Here is a 20,853-nt window from a genome sequence, read left to right as displayed (position 1 = left end):
TGAGCGGCCAGCAGCCACTGTGAGTGGCCGTCCAGAAGCCAGCGACTGATCTGCCTCACCCAGGAAGAGAGCAATGATGGTGCCAACTTGGGCCAATGAAGCAACGTCCTCCACAACTAGACTGAAGAACAAAAGGACAGTAACTTGTCTGTTCCCCTTCCCCCAATTCCCCAGTGCTGTTCCCATCCCGGAATTTCCCAATAAAAATCTTTAAAAAAAAGAAACACATTTTGAAAACTTCCTGTATGAATTACCTAATAGCCATTCATGAATATTGAATCAATTCAAATTCCCATGAATGGAATAGCCAAATACTTGTTTCTATTATTCTGTCCATCACTACCACCACCACATTGTTTAAATTATTGTAGGACAAGGCTACCCTAACTCTTTATCTTCAAAATTTCCTTATTTCCCTAAGTTTTATTCTGTCAGTTTAGAATCACTTTGTCATATAACACCCCCACATTCCACTAGTTTTATTGGAATGGCATTGTTGTTTTCACTTTAAAAATATGTTCTAACATAGCTAATACAATTTTGTACTCTAAAAAAAATTCATCATAAATAGATTCTGCCAAGGAAACCAATACGTAGTGTTTAGTAACAGGACTATTTCTAGATGAAAGCCAAAAACAAAAGTGGCTATTCTGAAAAATCAATCCCCATGACACAGTTTTAGTATAATAAACAAAGATATACAGTACATACATTTCAAAAATATGAAATTATAGAAAACAGATGCTAATTCATGAGCAAGATAGTGTTTTGGAATAAGCGAGGATATCCTCACACTTCAATTCTTCTTAGGCGATAGATAGGAAAACTTCCAGGAAAAGGAGAAACTGTTCTATATGATAGGAATCTAATTAAAGTCCCAAGGATTGATAAAAGCGTAAGAACACGAAAGGCATTTATTAATACAGTATTTGGTTTGAATTTGAAAGCTTTATGTCAGAAGTGATTCAGGGCCTGAGCTAAGGATATCCGGAAATTAACAGATTCCAAGAACACTAGGAATGACCTATTAGGGAGGCACTGTGTTAAGGGAAAACTCTTGAAAGTCAGGTGGCCAAAGAGAACGTGTTTATTGAATTCTGAAACTGCATATCTACAAAGTCAAGGTCCCCTTCGAAAATGTGATGAAGGCTATCATCACCGTCTTTAATTGCATGAACACACTATTCTACTTATACTCTAAATGAGTTCAGTGTCTTCAGGCTAAGAGCATCTGTCTTATCTAAAGGAGAGAGGAGATAACGGAAATATTTGATAAACATTTTCAGAATGACGTAAGGATCCTATTGACACGTGGTTGGAATTCATGTGTTTCACTGAGGTAGGGGGCAATCTGGCAAATACGAGGGCTTTGGACAGTTAATACGAGTACCTCTAATAACTACTCCACTGAAACTATTCTCACCAAAGGTACCAGTGACACTGTGTTAGTGAAATGATACATCTTACTTTGTTTCTTACGTTACTTGATCTCTGTACACTGGACCCTGTTAGCCTTCGACACCACACTCAGTTTTCTCCCAACTCTAAGGATGGTTCCTTCTCAGTTTTGAGGGATTTTATTAAGGTTTATACGTATGAACTTAAATCTAAAAGTCTGAAATCCTTTAAATATCAAGGTTTCCCCCAAAGTCTAGCCTTTTCTCTTTTTACAGGCAAGTCAAGTGTACCAGTGATGGAAAAATCTCATTTTAAATTATGTGAAGGCTGATTAGTGACACATACCAGTTCTCGCTTAAGCAGAGGTGCAGTAGCTGTGTGAAGGACCCAGCTGTGCAGGTGCTGAGGCAGAACCTGGAAGTTCCCTGAGGCTGAGAGCCCATTACTATTTCTCCAAATCTGCAAGGGCAGCAGAATTTAAGGAGCAGCCTCCTTACAGAGTCTCCTCTGTAAGGGTCAGAGTCTCCTTACAGCCTTTAGGAGTTGAATGTTCATAGCACTATCACAATTGTTCATCCTGGCATTAACCATTGCCTGACCCTCTGCAGAAACATCTCCCTTCCAGGGCTTTCTAGAAAGGCTGTCTAGGAAAAGAGAGGAATGGGGTTGGTGCCATGTGACTTCTAGTGGGATAGTCCAAGGGTAAGTGATTAGTCACTTATTAAATCTAAGGCCACACAATTCAAGTTTGGCTCCATTTTCACTAACTTATGTGTATCATCAGTGTTCGATCATCAGACACTGACAAGAAGAAAAAATATGCATTGAAAAAAACCAGAAGAAACTAGAAAAAAGCAATTAATAAAAATGGAATCTAAATTAACTAAGGAAAAGAAAAAGTAGTAAATAGGATAAAAATTAAAAAGCTTGTTCTTTGAAAATAATACCTTTGGGGCTGGTAGAGTGGCTCAGTTGGTTAAGAGCTTGCTCAAGAGTGCGAGCTCTGGGCCAGCCGAGTGGCGCGTTGGTTAAGAGATGGCTTGGGACGCCAGAGGGCCCTGGTTCGGATCCCACATATGAGGGCCAGTGACACTGCCCTCCACAGCTAAGATGCTGAACAACAGCTAAACCTGGAGCTGGGCTGCCGTGAGTTGCCGGGGATGGTGTAGGCTGCAGCCCCTGCTGCTGTGGGTTGCCATGGGCTACCGTGTGTAGCCAGCAGCCAGCGTGAGCGGCCAGCAGCCACTGTGAGTGACCGTCCAGAAGCTGGCGACTGATCTGCCTCGCCCGGGAAGAGCGCAAAGATGGTGCCAACTTGAGCCAGTGAAGCAACGTGCTCCACAACTAGACTGAAGAACAAAAGGACAGTAACTTGTCTGTTCCCCTTCTTCCAATTCCCCAGCGCTGTTCCCATCCCCCAATTCCCCAATTTAAAAAATAAAAAAAAAAAGTTTGAGCTCTGAGCAACAGGGTTGCTGTTTCGATTCCCATCTGGAGCTGAGCTGCCAATAGGTGGCAGGATGGCTCAGCTAAAAAAACAAAAACAAACAAAAAACCGTATGTTTCTAAAACTAATAATAAAAGGAAAAAAGAAAAAAAGAAAATAATACCTTTGGTAAATTCTTTGTAAGGCTGATTAAGGGGAAAAACTAGAGAAAGAAAAAATTGATAAGCTAAGAAAGCAAGCAGAACACACAAACTCAGACACACAAAAAAATGATGGAATTATAAAACAATAAATATTACATGTAGGTGTATAGCAGCAGATGTGAAAACATAGAGGACTGAATGATCTTTTTTTAGTATATGTTGACCCAAACAGACGAATGTAGAAGTAGAAAACTGGAAAAGACCAATTTCATGGAAGAGATTGGAAAATCGACTTAAGATGTACCAGGAAATGTTGAATCAACTATCACAAATACCCTCCAAAATGCATATCTGAGCTCAAAAGAAAGGGAAATTCTCAGGGAATAAGCCAAATGGAGCTAAAAGCCAGAGAAGTAGGCTGGAGCTTGGGCGGCTCTACTGCTGTCCAGTTTGTCCATCTCAGTGATAAAGGGGTTTAAAATGCGATGCCTGTGGCAGGACAGGAGATCAGTCCAATGACTGTGGCAGGACTGCATGAGGTGGAAAGCTGAACTGAGACCCTCACTTAAGCTGGGGCGCTTTAAATGAAAAGGGGATTTAGAAAAAAATGCATCTTTCCAGAAGGGGAGAGCAAGAAAACCTGTGTTTCAGCAAGAGCTCTGGGTAGGCTCTGTGTACTCTTTCCAGTCCATCCTCAAACCTTCCTGTGGAGGTTAACTATTATCTGTGCTTGTGTTTACAAAAAGTTCTGTTTGTTTTTGAAAAATGTGGTATAGCGAAAGTCTTCCGTGACTTCAGTTTTTCACTCAGTATCGTGTTTATAGGAAAAAAGCCATAAACCCTATGTTTACTGATAACCACAAAGCATGACACAAAACTAATTTTCAATTAATAAAAAACGAGACAGAAAGAATCCGAAACCATCTATGTATTGTAATGTACTTTAAAACCAACCAATCAAAGCTTGGTGAAAACAAAAGGAAAAACACAAAGCAACAATAAACTTCAACTTCCCTCCCTAAATTTTTCCTAAATAACTCCCACCCATTCCCTACATATTCTTAACTTGTTTAGACAGTAAGTGGAGACCTTAATGCTAACAGCCCTGAAATGAACCCCTGGGACAAGTTTCCCCAGGTTGGCCAGCCCCAGAAGGGCAGGACCCTCAGTTGAAAAGCCTGGGGAGGCCCAGAGTGGTGGGGGGGGCAGAGAGGAGGGTTCCTTCCTCTGGGAAAGGGGCTGAGGAGTACAAGGGTGTAAAGTAGGGTCCCCCATAGCTGGGCGGACTAAAACGGAGCCCCGATGCTAGGGGAAAGCACATTGGTTCCCCTGGGAGAGGAGGCCTGGCAACCCCCATCTCCTCCGGTGGGAAGAAATCATTGGCTGGCAGATTCCCCATCTTGCTCCGGTTATAGAACCAAACTTGGACCCAGTCCTTGTGTAGCCGGAGCTGCCCAGCGATGCAGCTGATTTGCTGGGGTGTGGGCTGTGGGCACAGCAGGAAGAGTTTCTCCAGGCTGCTTCCGATGCGTCTCTCCCTGCTTGCCCGTCTCCGCTTCCGAGCCTGCTGCAGGATCATCTCCATTCTGCATAATCCCAGAAGGTTCTTGGGGTCCACTTCCTCTAGCCACATTTTCAGCAGTGGTCGCAGCTTCCACATGTTAGCAAGACTGAGCTGCTGGGCCTCAAAGCGGCAGATGGTCGTCTGGCTAAGTACCTTTCCAAAAAGGGCGCCTACAGCGAACCCCACGTCGGCCTGCGAGTATCCAAGGGTCATCCTCCGCTGTTTGAGCTCCTTAGCCAGCTGCTCCATCTCTTTCTCCATGGCCGAGACGTCCTCGGGCAGCGCCAACTTTGGGATGCACCGCAGGACGATGTACGGCCAGTGGAAGGCGCTCTCCGAGGAGCTCTGGAACCAGGCCCCGGCCTTGCCAGCTCCGACCCAGGGCCCACAGGGTGCCATCCTGCCCAGGAATTCGTAGGGCGGGGGACCCAGGGGCACTCCCCACATCTCAGGGCCTGGGCCGACCCCCGGCCAGACCCCCGGCCGGACTATCAGGCTGCTGGTGGCCGCCTGGGTGCTCAGCCAGATCGGAGTGTCAACCTGCACCGGCACTGGCCCTCTGGGCCCGCTCCCACCACTAACTGGCAGGGGGGACAAGTTTGACGGCCTGTGTCCGGCCATGGGGTAAAACGTACCCAGAGCAGGGGAGTCTGGTAGGAACTGATAGCTCTCGAGGCTTCAGAACAGCCACCAGCCTCGCCCCTCGAGCCACGCCATCCAGTGGGCGGAGGTGGCACTGCAGGCAAAACAGGCCAAGGGCATGTACTGCGGTGGGGATATCTGGTGGACCCACCGGTAGTTCCTCAGGTCTCCAGGGTTTAAGGAGTACGTCCCATACCCTGAACTTTGCTTCCAGTTCCCTCCGAGGTGCAAGTCTCCCTTCTGAGTTTTGCACCTACAAGCTGAGTGGGATCCCTTAGTCACTGCCTCCATCCTATTCCTGAAGAGAACCTAAGGTTATCTTATTTACAGCTCTTTAGAACTCTGGTATCTAATCCCTTTCCTCCACACAACCAATCTGAACGACCACTTTTGGTTTCACAAATATTTGTTAAACATCTATATGCCAGGTATTGCTGGGACTACCCCTCAGTTCATTAACTGTCCCCTCACTGCCATCTTTGTGGTCACAGGTACTGCCAACAGTCTCCCCCTTGCAAATCTTCAGTCCCCGTTCCCTAAGACACCTAATCACCCCTCCCTGAATTTCTAGTTAATGTCAGTTTGCTGTCAGATTCTACTCACCACCTCCACACTTTGCCAGATTCCACTCTCTCACGGGGGTCAAGTTTTTTTACTAATCCCATGTTTCTCCCACCAGCCCTTCAAATCCTTTGCTCCTCATTCACTTGAGTTTCCAGGTCCAGAGTTTCCACATATAATAGAGACCTATGTGTTTCATCTTTCTCCCACTGGAGACTGGCCTCTGGACTGTGCTGACCTGCTGCTCCCCATGGCAGATTCTCCCGGCAATACCTGACTCACCAGCATCAGTCTCCCCTATTCTTGGCGCCTCTCCCATTAGAGATCCAAGGATCTTAGAATATGTTCCCCTCCAGCATGTCCCCAGCTCAGGCATCCAGTCCTAGGTCCTAGGTGGGGAAATCTAAGGAGGCAGCGGGGAGAAGAGCTGATGCGAGGTTCAAAGCTTCCAAGGAGGAGCTTTGGGAAACAGAAGATAGTGGCTTTGGCTGGACAATCCCAGGTGCTACCCCTTCATTCTACTGCTCAGTCATGAGGCGGTTCTGCCCCACCCACAGCTACTGAAGTTGGTCTTCTTGCAGTCATTGGTGACCTACCAACAGTCGAATCTGACTGCCTTTTAAAAATCCTCATCCTATTAAACTTCTCTGTAGCATCTGACAATACTGACTACTCTTCTTGCTCCTTCTCCTTTTTTAATTCCCATGAAATGCTGGTAACAACCAAATCTGTATTTCAGTCCTGACTTCTTTCTAATTTCCAGTGTTGTATTTCCTATTACCCCAAATAAAATTCCTTGTCTGCACTTCTATACCTTCCTCTTCTCCAGGGCTCTCTGAGCTGGTTAAGGCATTATCACCCACTCAGTCACCTAAGCTGAAACCTAGGATCTGTTCTTGACCTTTCTGATACTCCATAAGGCATCAAACATTATATAGTGGGTTCCCTAAAACGTATGAACTGTACCATCTCCTCTCTAGCTTCATCTTACTGTTTTAATTTAGGCCACAAAACTTCTCACTTGCACTATCATAATAACCTTATAACTGGCTTCTTCTGCTTCTCCTTTCAAGTTTATCTTCCATACTGCTGCTAGACGTAATTTGCCGAAAACCAAATGAAACCTAACCAAAAATCTAACCATGTCATTTTACTCTTAGTGTGTGTTTTTTTTTGGTTTATTTTTTTCAAAATCTAGCTCCTCTTCCTGCAATCAACAATATGGACATTGAAACTCCTGTGTATGGAACACATAGCTTTTCACCATTTGGCAACTTCCTGTCCTCCAAGTCTTTCTCAGCCTCATCTACCGCACTTGCCCAACTCCCTGCACCCCACCTTACCCCATTCTCAGTGAGAGTATCTCACTTTGCTCTAAAGATGCCATGTGTTCCAGGATTTTATGCCTTTACACATACTGTTCCTTCTGTCAGAAATGGCTTTCCCCCTCATTATCTCATGTCATTCAGGATTCTGCTCAAATGGCATGTCATTAGAGAGTCCTTCCCAGACCACCCTATATAAAATAGCACCCTTTATTGCTCCGTTCCCTTTATTAACTTTTATTTTTTGGCACTGGCGTGCTACCACCTACCGCAATTTTTTGTCTATATGTTTACTGTCTGGTTTCTCTGCTGCCGAGAGAGCAGGGATTTTTGTCTAGTTCATTGCTGTGTCTGCAGTGCCTACAACTGTGCTTGGCTCACAGATGGTGCTCAGTAAACATTTCCTGAATAAATGAAGCATGACGTGTTTCCAGGCACCTTTAAGACACAGTTTATAGGTCATCTTATGGTAAAGTCTTCCCCCAGGCAGAGTTAGTTACTGCTTTTGTGGTACTTCCCTTGTACTTGATATATGTTTTATTATAACATTTATCAGTAATTATTTATTTTATGTCTCTATCTTTCCAACTACAGTGTGAAGTACTTCAGGGCAGGCATTTAGGTGTTATAAAGACTGGAACATAATAGAAACCTGACTGATACATTGTTCAATAAACGTTTGCTGAATGAGTGAATGAATTCTCACCTTTACAATTCTGAGAGTAAAGCACATTTAGTTCCACTTTAACAATAAGAAATTTGACCCTCCATCCTTTCTCTCCAAACTTCCTCTCCTATACTAGAATAAAGCCCTTAAACACCTCTTACTAGATGGGGGTAATAGCACCAAGGGACTAAATTCAACTCAACACTATAAGTAACTAGGTTGTAGGTATGGCCTTGAAGCAATGGTAGAGGGAAAAAGAATTGGGAAATCGGCTGCCATCTTCACAGATGGTGTCGGGCAAGGCCCTTGTCTCTCAAGTTCACTGCCAATCCTCAGCACCTGGAACTATATCTGGCACAGAGTGAGAAGCCAATAAATATTTGTTTAATGTTAAATAAATGAATCTCTGCTGCATTAATAGTGAAAAGATTTCCATATTTGCTTTGAGTTAGATTTCAAGATGATAGTCTATGAAAAATAGTTTATAATATACAATATTTTACTTAATAATTTTGCTGCTATCTATTCTTTCCAGGTAAACCTACATGCTAGTTTTTCAAACTGACAAAGCAACCAGAATGAACAGAATGAAAGGTAGGTCACAAAAAGGAATAAAAGAGAGCAATTATATAAATTAAAGCCCACATATTGAAACTAGCCCATTTGCAAAACAGAACCAGGGAGAAAAGGTTCATTAGTTGGCTAAAACCAATAGTTGAATAAAAATGTTTCTAGTGAATTGGAAAAAAGTTTAAGTTCAACAGAATTTGAGGAAAGCTTATTATATTAACCGAGTTAAAACACAGCAGCTAAAAACATTTACTTATTTAAAAAGTAAGTCTATATTAACTTGAAGGGTTTAAAAATTAACTCGGGTGATCCCAATTAAGGTTTTCTCTGTACTCGGTCAGGTCTCATCTGCCAATGTGCCTGTCTTCTGGTTTATACATATGTGATGCCACAAATAAAAGCCCACATTCTTAAGGGAAGTCTTGACATCTCCTTAAAAGTATATTTAATGGGCTATGGAAAAGGGGTGATCAGGGAAAAAAAGCAGAAGCATATTTGGTTGGAACAGAAAAAGTTCAGAGGGAGGCAGGTGATGGGGATGCCCAAGACAACCAGCGCTGCTCGGGCTGGGGCGCTTGAAAGGCTAATCCATCACCCTCAACAAATGCAGAGACCTCTTAGTAAGTGATTAGATTACAATGTAAGAAGCAGGCTAGTCTTATCCATAGGGAATTACAAAGTAAGGATAAGAAACACATGGTCTGAGGCCCCCGTGTGTTTATAATCTAAATGGGGAGAAAAGCAACTGCCAGGAGAACAGGACAACCACATTTGCACAAAGAGAAGTTAACAGTTTTCTATTATTAGGCTCTTTGGAACTAAAAGTTGACTTTTAAGTAGAAATGCACTAAATATCAGGATTTGTATTGTTAGGCTCTCCTTAAGTATTCACTATTCTAAAGTGGCAAAACCAACTGCCAAGATCCACTAATGGTTAAGAAGCAGGAAACAATGGAAGCAAGGTTAATAATAAACATTCTTGTAGGGCTTGGCTGGGTTCAAGTCTCATCTCTCTGGAAAGCTTTGCACACACACCCAGGACCACAGCGATCTCCCACCCCCCTGAACTCAGTACATGGGCTGCCTTAAACAGTTAGCTGGAGTTTCATTTCTTAGCTCTCTACCTAGGACATATGAAACCTTCCAAATAGACACTATACATACAGATTATTTTATACTCATGTGCCAAACAATGTACTGACGCCCAAGCTATCCTAAGTGCTCTTAGTATAGGAAGTGCATAAAATGCCTGGATGTGAGGGCTTGGCTTACTTCATCATGTTGATCAATGATCTCATTGGCTAGGAAGGTGATCCTTATTTCCTCATTTCTCCAAATGCATCTCCCAGAGCTGTTCACGCTCCAGATAGGGAACTGGGCTTCGATTAAGAATATGTAAATTTCATTTCTCTAGTAGTCTCCAAGCAACACACACACACACACACACACCCAAAAAAGCCTGACTTTTTTTTTTTTTAAAGATTTTTATTGGGGTATTGGGGGGAAGGGAACAGTGCTGGGGAATTGGGGAAGGGGAACAGACAAGTTGCTGTTGTTTCGTTCTTCAGTCTAGTTGTGGAGGATGTTGCTTCACTGGCCCAAGTTGGCACCATCATTGCACTCTTCTCTGGCGAGGCATATCAGTCGCCGGCTTCTGGACGGCCGCTCACTGCGGCTGCTGGCCGCTCACGCTGGCTGCTGGCTACACACGGTAGCCCATGGCAACCCACTGCCACAGGGGCTGCTGCCTACGCCATTGCCGGCGACTCATGGCCACCCAGCTCCAGGTTGAGCTGTTGTTCAGCATCTTAGCTGTAGAGGGCAGTGTCACTGGCCCTCATATGTGGGATCTGAACCGGGGCCCTCTGGCATCCCAAGCCAGTTCTTAACCATCGCGCCACTCGGCCAGCCCAAGCCTGACTTTTTTAATGTGATTAACTCAACAGAGCAGACCAGAAGATCTAAGAATGGTGTTAAGGTCACAGAGATTGTGGCTGACTGGATGGTGCTAAGTTTATAGTTTTCTCCACTCTGTAGGGGTCCCAGGCTTCAGGGTGTGAAGGCACTGTCACCTGAAGGGCAGGTGTAGATCCTCAAGAACCATGTTGGTCAAGGAGCAAAGCAAAAGGCAAGGTGGAGACACCACTGGGAGGTCCCTCTCTGGATGTAAGAAGCAAAGTCAGGAATTCAGTCCAACATGGTAGCTGAGTATAGTAAAGGAATACGCATCCCACCCCATACTGAGAGCGTTAACACCACACATTACGAGAATTTAGTTAACTAAAACTACCTCCAAATACACTAAAGTAATTAAACTGTCAATACTTTGTGCAGATTTTTAAGTAGAAAACTGTAAGACAAAGTTAGACATCAAAGATAAGTTATGCAGTTAAGAAAAACTGATACCTGAAGGTAAACTACACACAATAGGACCATTAAAGTTGCAATAACATAGAAACAAAGTAAATCAAACCAGTACAGTCACTAAATAGAACCATTTATTACTCTGTGAGATAAATTCACAAGACGGATAACAACAGCTCTGTTCTGCATAGTTGATAACAGAGGACAAGAATAAGGGCGAAAGGACTGCATTTGTGAATATCAGTAATAGGAGATGATGTTACTCTGATAAAATATGCAGAGAAAAACTAGAAAGTAGTAGCGTTGCCAATGTAGAATGCCTTTGATTTTCTTAATTTCAGAATAAGATTATGAAAAACTTTTTTGTTGTTTTTGTTATCTTAAAAAATGATTATTGTGATAGAATTGCTTTGAAATAAAAACTCGTGACACAAATATGACACAACCACATGGAGACTACAAAGCGTATATAGAGAAAAGCCCTTCCATTTTATTTTGTAGACCTGTGGTATTCATGAGCTATGGACTTCCTGTGCTATAAAATAATAGTAAGTATAAAAACCCTACAGAAGCTTTAAAGTATTTTAAATATCTGTATAAGGCAGGAAGAGTGGTTGAGTCGAGTAGGGCTGAGTTGAAAGGCACTATGGTGATGAGTTAGGTATATTCATAGATAGTCACAGATAGATAAAGTTTAAAAGGTTCTTGTTATGCCAAGCAGGATTTAAACAAACTTTTTAGCTGAGTTTGCCCTTGTTACAGAAGGAAAGCTTAAAGGATGTTCTTGCACTGATTACTCTAGTTAGGGTGCAGTCACCATATTGTACATTCAAATTTGTACTCTCCTTACACTGTGGAGCAGGAAATACACAACTTGTTTAACGAACAAATTTCCATTATACTGCACAGTAAAATACACTTAACAGAACTGACAGCTTATGACCAATGAAACCAGTAATTCAAGATATAGCATGGGCTCAAAGAAGTAAATGAGAAATAGAATAGAATTTCTGTTTATAGGAGATAACTGTTAGTTGCTGTGAGAATTCTTTTTTGTTAAAGAGATTCCAAATTAATTGATTTTGGTGCCATTACCACTGTAAGTTTGGGCCCTCTGTGAATTTGCCTGGAATCTCTTTAAGAAACTGAACTGAATCAAGCTAAACACACTCATATTTTTTTTTGAAAAGTGAACAAATATTAAGTAACATGAAATGCAGTAATGACCATAGAAAATTCAAGAGGCAGTACCTGACTTAAAATTATAAGTTCTAATACAATAAATTTATCTAAATATGTGGATTAATAACTCCTTGTAGCATTTTAAACCTGACAAAGCCTTTGGCTTTAGACAATGAGGTAATAACTCAGCTTATAAAACTGAATCCTCTTTCAAAGTAACTTCACTATGATTCTAAAGGTTTTAAAGAGATTCAACCAGGCTACCAGCCTCTCTTTTGAGCAAGACACATGCCCAAATCCATATTCATTTGTATAGAGTCAACTGTAGCTCCCAGTAGCTTGCTATTCATTCTATGTGTGTGCAGATAGCATTAGACAGACGACGGTTTCATCTTCTGAGAGCTCAGAACTCAAGAAAGCAATCATATCACACCAGCTATGAATAGAAAACTGAAAGCAAAATTTCAGCTACTATTTATTCAATGTATATTTTACTATTTGCTTAATATTCAACTATATATTCACATGGTTCAAGAAGTATACAAGAATATACAGTGAAAATGCAATTTATTTTTAATTTTTATTTTGCTGCCTATCATGGCATTATTGGCAAGTGTTAACTTGGTCAATTTCCAGCTAGAATTTGACTTTGCTTACACAGAATTTCTTGTAATAATTTAAATTCAAGAAAAATATCTGTCTTTCATGATTGACAGAAATGTAGATGAAATGTAAGAAAGAAACCAATGAATTTAAAGAAGCTTCTCATAAGGATATATTCTAGGGCAGGTGTCATTTTGAAAGGAAGACAATGTATTAAAAAAGTGATAGGTGTTCAGGGAGAATAGGAAAGAATAGGGCATTAGAAGTAAAAAGAATAGAAGGAAAAAAGTCAGTGTGGAATTTAAGTAGGTTTAGGAGAATGAAGAAATAAGGTAGAATACTGAAGAATAGAAAAATCGAGGAGTTACTGTACTTCTGTAGAGGAAACACTGGAAGCCTCTGAGAGTAACCCTATGACATGACATGACATGACTTGAATTAGGACTTAGATAATGCAGAAAATACAAAGAAAAAGGAGAGAAATGACAAAGTTTTTCTCAAATATTGAAAAGCAACAAACAATTTCTCTAGTACTATATATAGTACTTGACAGGTTGGATAAAATGACTACTGTGGATTTGCTTTGGTTCTGTGGGGCTATAAAAATGACCATACAAGCTGAAACCATGCAAAGTGATAATAATAATCAATGGGAAAAACTATGGTTGTTACGTGACATTAAAAAAAATTTTTTTGGTCAAAACATTAAGAATTCTGTAACTGTCAGGATAGGAAAATAAAAAAGAGTAAAACTAATTGTATTAAACACAGCAATTTTGTAATTTTTCAATTACAGTTAAAATTTAATAGTATTTTATACTAGTTTCAAGTGTATAGCATAGTGGTTAGACATTTATATAATTTATGAAGTGATCCCCCAATTAGTCTAGTACCCGCCTGTACTATACATAGTTGTTACAATATTATTGACTATATTTCCTATGCTGTGCTTTACATTCCCATGACTATTTTGTAACTACCAATTGTACTTCTTAATTCCTTCACCTTTTTCACCCGGACCTCCAACCACCCTCTCATCTGGCAAACATTAGTTTGTTCTGGTATCTATGAGTCTGTTACAAATACTGTATGATCTCACTTATATTTGAAACCTAAAGAGCAAAATGAACGAACAAACAAAATAGCACACTGAAATTTAAAACACTAGAAACATTGAGAATTAAGATGGTTTATTTCTTGTAAAAAACTTAGTAAAAATAGTTTGAACAGTGATTGCCTTCTTGTCAAATTACTTACGATATGGTTGAAGCAAATCTTTTCTATGCCTTGGCAAACTGTCATACTCCTAAGTTTGAATCAGCTTCCAAAATTTTATCCTTCACACGTTCACTGTCATAAAATATATGAGTTCATTTGATGTGAAGTGTTTTTTTGTTTGTTTGTTTGTTTGTTTTTGCTAACGTCACTTCCTCTGGGACATCTTCATCTTTTTCGTCACAAACACATTCCAATTCACTTCCAGCATTTTTCTTTGCTGTGCTTTCATCTTTCTCAAAGTCTCTCTTTGATCATCCATTTTTGTAAAATTTTGTAAAATTGAAGATAGTGTTATCTGCGTGTGAACTGAGTATCAGATATGCAGTGATAAGTCAGTGACATGACAGATTTTGAAAAACAGTGTATGATTGGCCACTGATCATAATGTGCATGTTATTTACATAGGGATTTATACTTAATATAATTATTCACAGTTAATTTATTGTAGTAACTAAAATTTGAACCTTGTTTTTGGAGTATTGGTGTTATTTAACTAAACTATTGTAACCGAAATCTGTATATACTGAAACCATGCAAGGCCAGGACCACCTGTACTTATCGAGTGCTAACTATATGCCAGGTACTGTTTTAACAGTCCTATATGGATTATTTCACTTAATTTTGACCATAACCCAATGATATGGTTCTAGTATTATGCGCATTTTACAGGCAGTGTGATTGTGGATCTTCATCTGGCCATAGCGTAGAACTAATCTCCACATGTTTGGGAAAATACAAATTTCCCACAGTCATGACAAATCCAAAGGTCTTCTTGATAAATGCTAACTTACTGCCATTAAAGAGTTTGAAATAAAAAAGTAACATATTCATTTGGAACATATATCTAGAGTAAAAAGTCAGGGTCTCATAATGGTATGGAAGGAAGGCGGATAGTGTCAGAGATGCACTAAATCTTAGACAGCAGTGGGGTGCCATTTAATAAAGGAGGGTGTCAGTGAACTAAGAGTTATTCCTGGGTCTTGAAGGAGTTTATCAGTCCTTATCCTTCCTACTCACCCTACCTATTTCAATGATCACCTTCTGATTAGGAACAAAGAGGACCTTTGCAATAAACAGAAGAACTTTTTCTAGGAGTCCATGAACCCTTGAGGGGCAAGAGTCATGTCTAGCAATCTTTATACTCTTAGATTCGAGACTAGTGCCTAGTGCATACTGATTGCTCAATAAGTCTTTGGACTTAAGGAATAAATATTTACAGTTAGTTTCTTGCCTCAAGAGAACTAAGTATAACTCAAGTTTGGACATGGAATTAGGCTCTAATTTCAGTGGAAACAAACTCATTTAATTAATTAATTAATTGGTAAAAGTAATTAAATTTGGATTTTCTAAAATTAAGCTTTGCAGCCTATCAATTTTATATGCTTGCTATTGTTTCCAAAGAAAAGTAAAACCAAATAATCCTGAGGGATTATTCCTTCATAAGAGAAGTGCTGCAAAAATCTAAACGACAATGGTTATAGAAGATTATACATTTCACTATAAAATTCAAACTGTATATCATCTAGTTCTACAAAAAGCTTTCACACATATTGATATATTTAATCACTTGTATTTATGGCCTTAAATTAACAATGTCTTATTTTAAACTTAATCATGTTCCCTTGGGGGAAATTAGCAGTGAAGTTGTGGCTACTTCGCCACATAAATTTATTATTTATTTATTTATTATAGCAAATAAAAGGTCTTTATTTTTAAAGTTTTTCATAACGACACTGCCAGTATCTTATTTGAGTTACATTTTTTTAAGAATGAGTAAAATAAAAGGCAACAACATGATGGACCTAGAGAATATTATGCTAAATGAAATAAGTCACATGGAGAAAGGCAAATACCATATGATCGCACTTATATGTGGTATTTAAAGAACAGAATAGATAAACAAACAAAACAGAAATAGACTCAGATATAGAGGAAATAAAAGCTGAGGGCTGCTAGATGGGAGGGGAGTGGGAATGGGGGAGAAGGCAAAGGGATTAGAAAGTATAAATTAGTAGTCACAATATAGTCATGGGGATGTGAAATACAGTATGGAGAATATAATCAATATTTTGTAGGGGGTCAGATGGGCACTTGTCTTATTAGGGAGTCCACTTCAGGGACTGTGTAGGTTTGTGACCACTGCGCTGTACACCTGAAGCTGAAGCTGACTAATACTGAATGTCAACTACAACTAAATATATATATATATTTATATTGTCACGGGATGTGGAGTGCAGCATAGGCAATGGAGTCAATGGAATTGTAAGAGCTATGTATGATATCAGAGGGGTAGGAGATTGGGGAAGAGGGTTATCACTTTGTGAGGGGTGTAAATGTCTAACTATTGCATTGTTTTGTACATCCGAAATTGGGAAACTATGTTAAAGCATAGAGAGAGAACTGAAGTCAGTGATCAAACAAATTACCTCTCAAAATTTATCATTAAATAGAACAACTTTCCTTTAAAGTAAAAGTATATTTTAAGAAATAAGATGAAACAAAAATTAAAAAAAAACATACCTCTACTTTTAAAGTGTTCATAATCACCTAAGAACATCTTGGGATTTTATAAATAGAAAATATTTGGCCTATCTATGGCGTGTAATGTTCATTTTGAATTTTCACTTCAATACCAAAGTATTTATTTTAGATGTTTTGAATCACTTCTAGAAAGCAATGCAATTTCTCTGAAGAGGTATGTTTTGGGTTATTTTTGCCAAAAGACAGATTTATCACTGGTGACTTGATGTCTGTCAGTGACAAGACAGACAGAGCAGGCAGGGATGGTGTAGATGGGCGCAGACAAGGGAATGTGTGGGCCAGAGACGAGCCCTTGTGGCTTGAGGGAGACACATATCACACAGTCAAAGAGAAGTAAAGGTCAGTGGACCCAGGCAAACCACACAGGCCAGGCAGGCGCAGGCAGAGATTGTGGGCTAGGGGAGATGAGATTCCACAGGCTGCAGGGCAAATACTCTCTAGGTGGGGAGGCTGAAGCCAGGGAGACACAGAAGACAAAAGCTGTAAGAGAAAGAGTCACACATAGGGACTAAATCAGATGAGAGAGAGTCAGAGGGCAATATACAGACACAGAAAAGAGCCAACAAGAGCAGGGATCCCGACAGAGCTGACAAGGACAAATGAAGCACAGCCAGCCACAGGAAGGGAGGTCAATACCTAATGGTGAAAAGGATGAAAGTTTCTGTTTTAGGTACCAGTGGTCCTTGACTTACTTCTCCAACAAACAGGGACACAGCATTAAGAGCCATGAGAAACTCCTATGGGGACAGTAAAAGTAATAGCTCTTCCAAATTAACTCATAACTTATAATTTTCAAGTATAAACACAAATTCATATTATTGTTATTTATCCAAAGGCATTCCAAAAATAATTAGTCTTACAATTTTTTTATCTTTAAAGGAAAGAGTTAGCTCAGTAAAAGGAGATTGCCACCTTTACTGCCAAATTCTTCGAAGGATTTTCACAAATTGGTTCAGAAAGCTGTAAAAAACATGGTGGCTATTTTTAAATTTTTTTTTTAAAGTGAGATTTCTGGAGTGAGACTACTGATATTCACTGTGATTACTGGAAAACTGAGTCAAAATCACCAGATAACGTTAAGTATATATTGGGTTGTCGGAAAAGGCATGATATATTTTTTCTATGTTTTTCATTGACAAAATGCATCACGATTTTTCCGACAACCCAAAATAATCAGGGCAAATATTGGTGATCTACATAAATATATATTTAGATAGGTTATTTTAAATGATTCTTTAATCAGTTATTTCCCCAGAGTTCCTGATTCCAGATAATTATAATGAATGACTCACTGAAAACACAATTTCTGGTGGTCAACTTTTAGAATAGTTACCCCTTAAATTAACTAATAATTATAAGGTAGCATGGAACAATGAATAGGGAAACTAACTGATGAGTAACAGCTACAAGGCCAATTCTATAGTAATGAACAAAAACTGCCTGAGAAGTACTATTAGTTACTGAAAACATCAATTAAAGGATTAGAATATATATACCTTTGAATGAAAAGAGGAATGCGACAATTCTTGAGGAGTTCACTTAGTCAAAAAGTGGTACAGTATCATATATGCTAATACGCCTTGAATTTTAGGGTCTGTTTACATGGTAAAGTATAGATTTCCAATTACCTAATTAATCTGTGCTGTCTAAAAACATATTAGATAACAACTTGTCTACACATTCTGAATGACACCACATTCTAGAAGCAATTACTGTTGATTTTTCATTGCTATCTTTAGAAGGAGGCGATTACTCACTAACAAAGAAGAGATATAACTCCTCAGTGTCATTTCCTCAAGACATATTTTCAGCAATAAAGTGAAGTGAATATTTAGCAAATAAGTTCCGTCAGTGTAAACCGTCAATCTGGGCTACTTAAGCAAAGAAAAATTAAGATTATATTAGCAGATTTTCTACAGTTCAAATTCACCTAGAAATTGCTAATTTCCCATTTTCTATTCTATGGGGAAATGGGTTTGGCAGTTACATACATGCTATCAATGATCCACTTCTACATCCAGAACCAAGACAGGATCATCTAAATATGGTAAGTTGTCAAGTTTATTTTTAACTCCTATGATTCTCTTTTCTGCTTTTTCATTTTTCTTCTTTTTTAACATTTATGCTGTTATTGTTCTAATTTTGAGGCGCCCAGATTTACATCAAATGTTCTAGGTAAGCTGAAATGATAGAGAAAAGCCTGTCTCAGGCCATGAATAGGGTGAGGAAAAATGAAATGGATACAAGTTCTGGGAGGAAATAACGTTGACAGGCATCAGATATGCAGACCACATAGCGGTAGTGAATCTAGCATTCAGGTTAATTTCGTAAAGGTAAGTGAAAACATGAAGCTGTGAGGCAGAGCTTTCCCACCTGTGTGTCTGGTCACAGGTGTGTCAAAATACCGATCCCCCGACCCTCAGGTCAGCCAGGAGGAGCTCTATCCATTCACCGTTGGACATAAGCAACCTTGTCTGTGAACCCCAGAGCGCCAGACAGGTATTATACTTTTCTATGTGTCGCTTAAGGAAGAGTGGGACAGGAATGACCTTAATACTTTGCTGGTCACTATGCTGGATGGTTATAAACCTTGGAGGGCTGGCAAAGTGGGTCCGTGGAGTTGGTAAAGTTTCCAAGGACCCAGAACAAGAGACTGCTGGGAAGGAATAAGGGCACAGATATCAGAGCTGATGGATACCCTGACTCCCGAAAAAGGATATATCTAAAGTCAGATCTTTAAAGTCAGATAGGCAGCTGTTTTTATCAGGGAGGTGGAGGAAGATCAGGACTAGAAGGAATGTCCTAGAAATGTCATCTTTTCAGTGCAGCCTTCCCTGGCCACCTCTCTAAAAATTTAAATCATCCCCTCTACATACTTCAGGTCCTCTCTTCCGGCTTTATATTTCTGCTGACAATTACCACTATCTAACCCATTATACAGTTTCCTTAGTTATCTGTTTATTGTCTGTGTCCCCTGCTAGAATGTCAGCTCCATGTGGGACTTATCCGTTGTAACTCACGGCTGTGTCCCCGGCCCCTGGAGCCACTTCTGGTCCACAGTGAATACTTACTGAATGAGGCATGCAGACTGAATGCACACACCCAGGGAGGCACGTGTGGTGCACACTAGGAGGGGCTGAAAATAAGGAGCATTGGCAGCAGCACTTACCCAAACCCAGCCCCAGTTAGAACCAGCCTGGCAAAGAGCAACCTGTCAGTCATGTGCCAGCCAAGGCAAGCTGTGTCCACACTTGTAAGAAGTCAGAAGGTATCAATGCTCTGTAACCTCATTTGTTTTCAAACATTTATATGTTGCTTTCCTTTCACCCTGAGGGAATGCCTCTTTATACACAGGCAAAAATCATATTTGTCATTTTTGGGGAGTAGCACATTATACAAGATCATTTCTAAGTTCATCATTACTGCTGCCCCAATGTCTCCACACTGTTTTAAGATTTCTATGTCCTACTGAACATTTTTCTTTCGACAGTTTTCCTTTTGATTTCTTCACTATATTTTCTATCTTTCTGTGACTCTGGTTTCTGTATAGTATTTTGTGACCCTTACCAATGTCACTGAGAACATAGGAAAACATGAATAACTAAGTATTTTGTTGTTTAAAAATAGAATTAGACAGGGAAATGGAGGGAGGTTATTTCTGGAAATTCCTTTTAAATTGTAAAAGATTAAAATAACCAATAATAGTTTTTAAATCATAGCTTTAAATTCTAACGTGATGAATGAAAATTATACAGTACCACATTACTTTTTACAGTGCCTTCCTTCTGAGGAACTCAAAATATCCCCCCAGACACTAAAAAAGCTATCCGCATAACATTTCTACAAGATAAGTGAGGCAGATATTTGCTGTTGCCATTTCATAACAAACAAACGATTAGAATGTGGGCTATACAATAAGCATAGATCCTATTAACCTATTATATGATTCTCTGAATAACAGTGTTTTTAACTGGCTGACTTGACTAGTAAGAAACACTATTAATAAAAAGAAATGGGGAGAAATTAAGAAAACAGTTCCATTTACAGTTGCTTCAAGAACTATAAAATACTTAGGAATAAATTTAACCAAAGAAGTAAAAGACCTATACTCAGAAAATTATAAGACACTGAAGAAAGAAATAAAAGAAGGTACAAATAAATGGAAACACCTACCATGCTCATGGATAGGAGAATTAATATAGTTAAAATGTCCATACTGCCTAAAGCAATATATAGATTCAATGCACTTCCTACCAAACTACCTAGGGCATTTTTCACAGAAATAGAAAATACAATCCCAAAATTTATGTGGAACCATAAAAGACCTCAAATAGCCAATGCAATCTTGAGAAATAAGAACAAAGTTGGGGGTATCATGCTACCAGACATTAAAATATACTACAAGGCCATAGTAATCAAAACAGTATGGTACTGGCATAAAAACAGGCACATAGATCAATGGAATAGAATAGAGAGCCCAGAATTAAATCCAGGCATATATGGACAGTTAGTCTATGACAATGGAAGCAAGAATTTACATTGGGGTAAAGATAGTCTATTTAATAAAT

General features: G+C 39.6%; 2 protein-coding genes across 6 annotated transcripts in view; both read right to left on the bottom strand.

Moving 5' to 3' along the window:
- Positions 1 to 20,853, bottom strand: part of ARB2A (ARB2 cotranscriptional regulator A) — a 450,108-nt gene that overhangs the window by 118,730 nt on the left and 310,525 nt on the right. The gene's annotated exons all lie outside the window — the stretch shown is intronic.
- POU5F2 (POU domain class 5, transcription factor 2) lies at positions 4,117 to 5,173 on the bottom strand. Its single transcript, XM_019655920.1, has one exon. The coding sequence runs from the start codon at positions 5,171 to 5,173 to the stop codon at positions 4,154 to 4,156; it is 1,020 nt and encodes a 339-aa protein (XP_019511465.1). The 3' UTR covers positions 4,117 to 4,153.

Source organism: Hipposideros armiger, unplaced genomic scaffold, assembly GCF_001890085.2.
Source record: "Hipposideros armiger isolate ML-2016 unplaced genomic scaffold, ASM189008v1 scaffold_252, whole genome shotgun sequence".
In the NCBI taxonomy this organism is placed as follows: Eukaryota; Metazoa; Chordata; class Mammalia; order Chiroptera; family Hipposideridae; genus Hipposideros; species Hipposideros armiger.
This window is presented reverse-complemented; position numbering and strand designations above follow the sequence as displayed.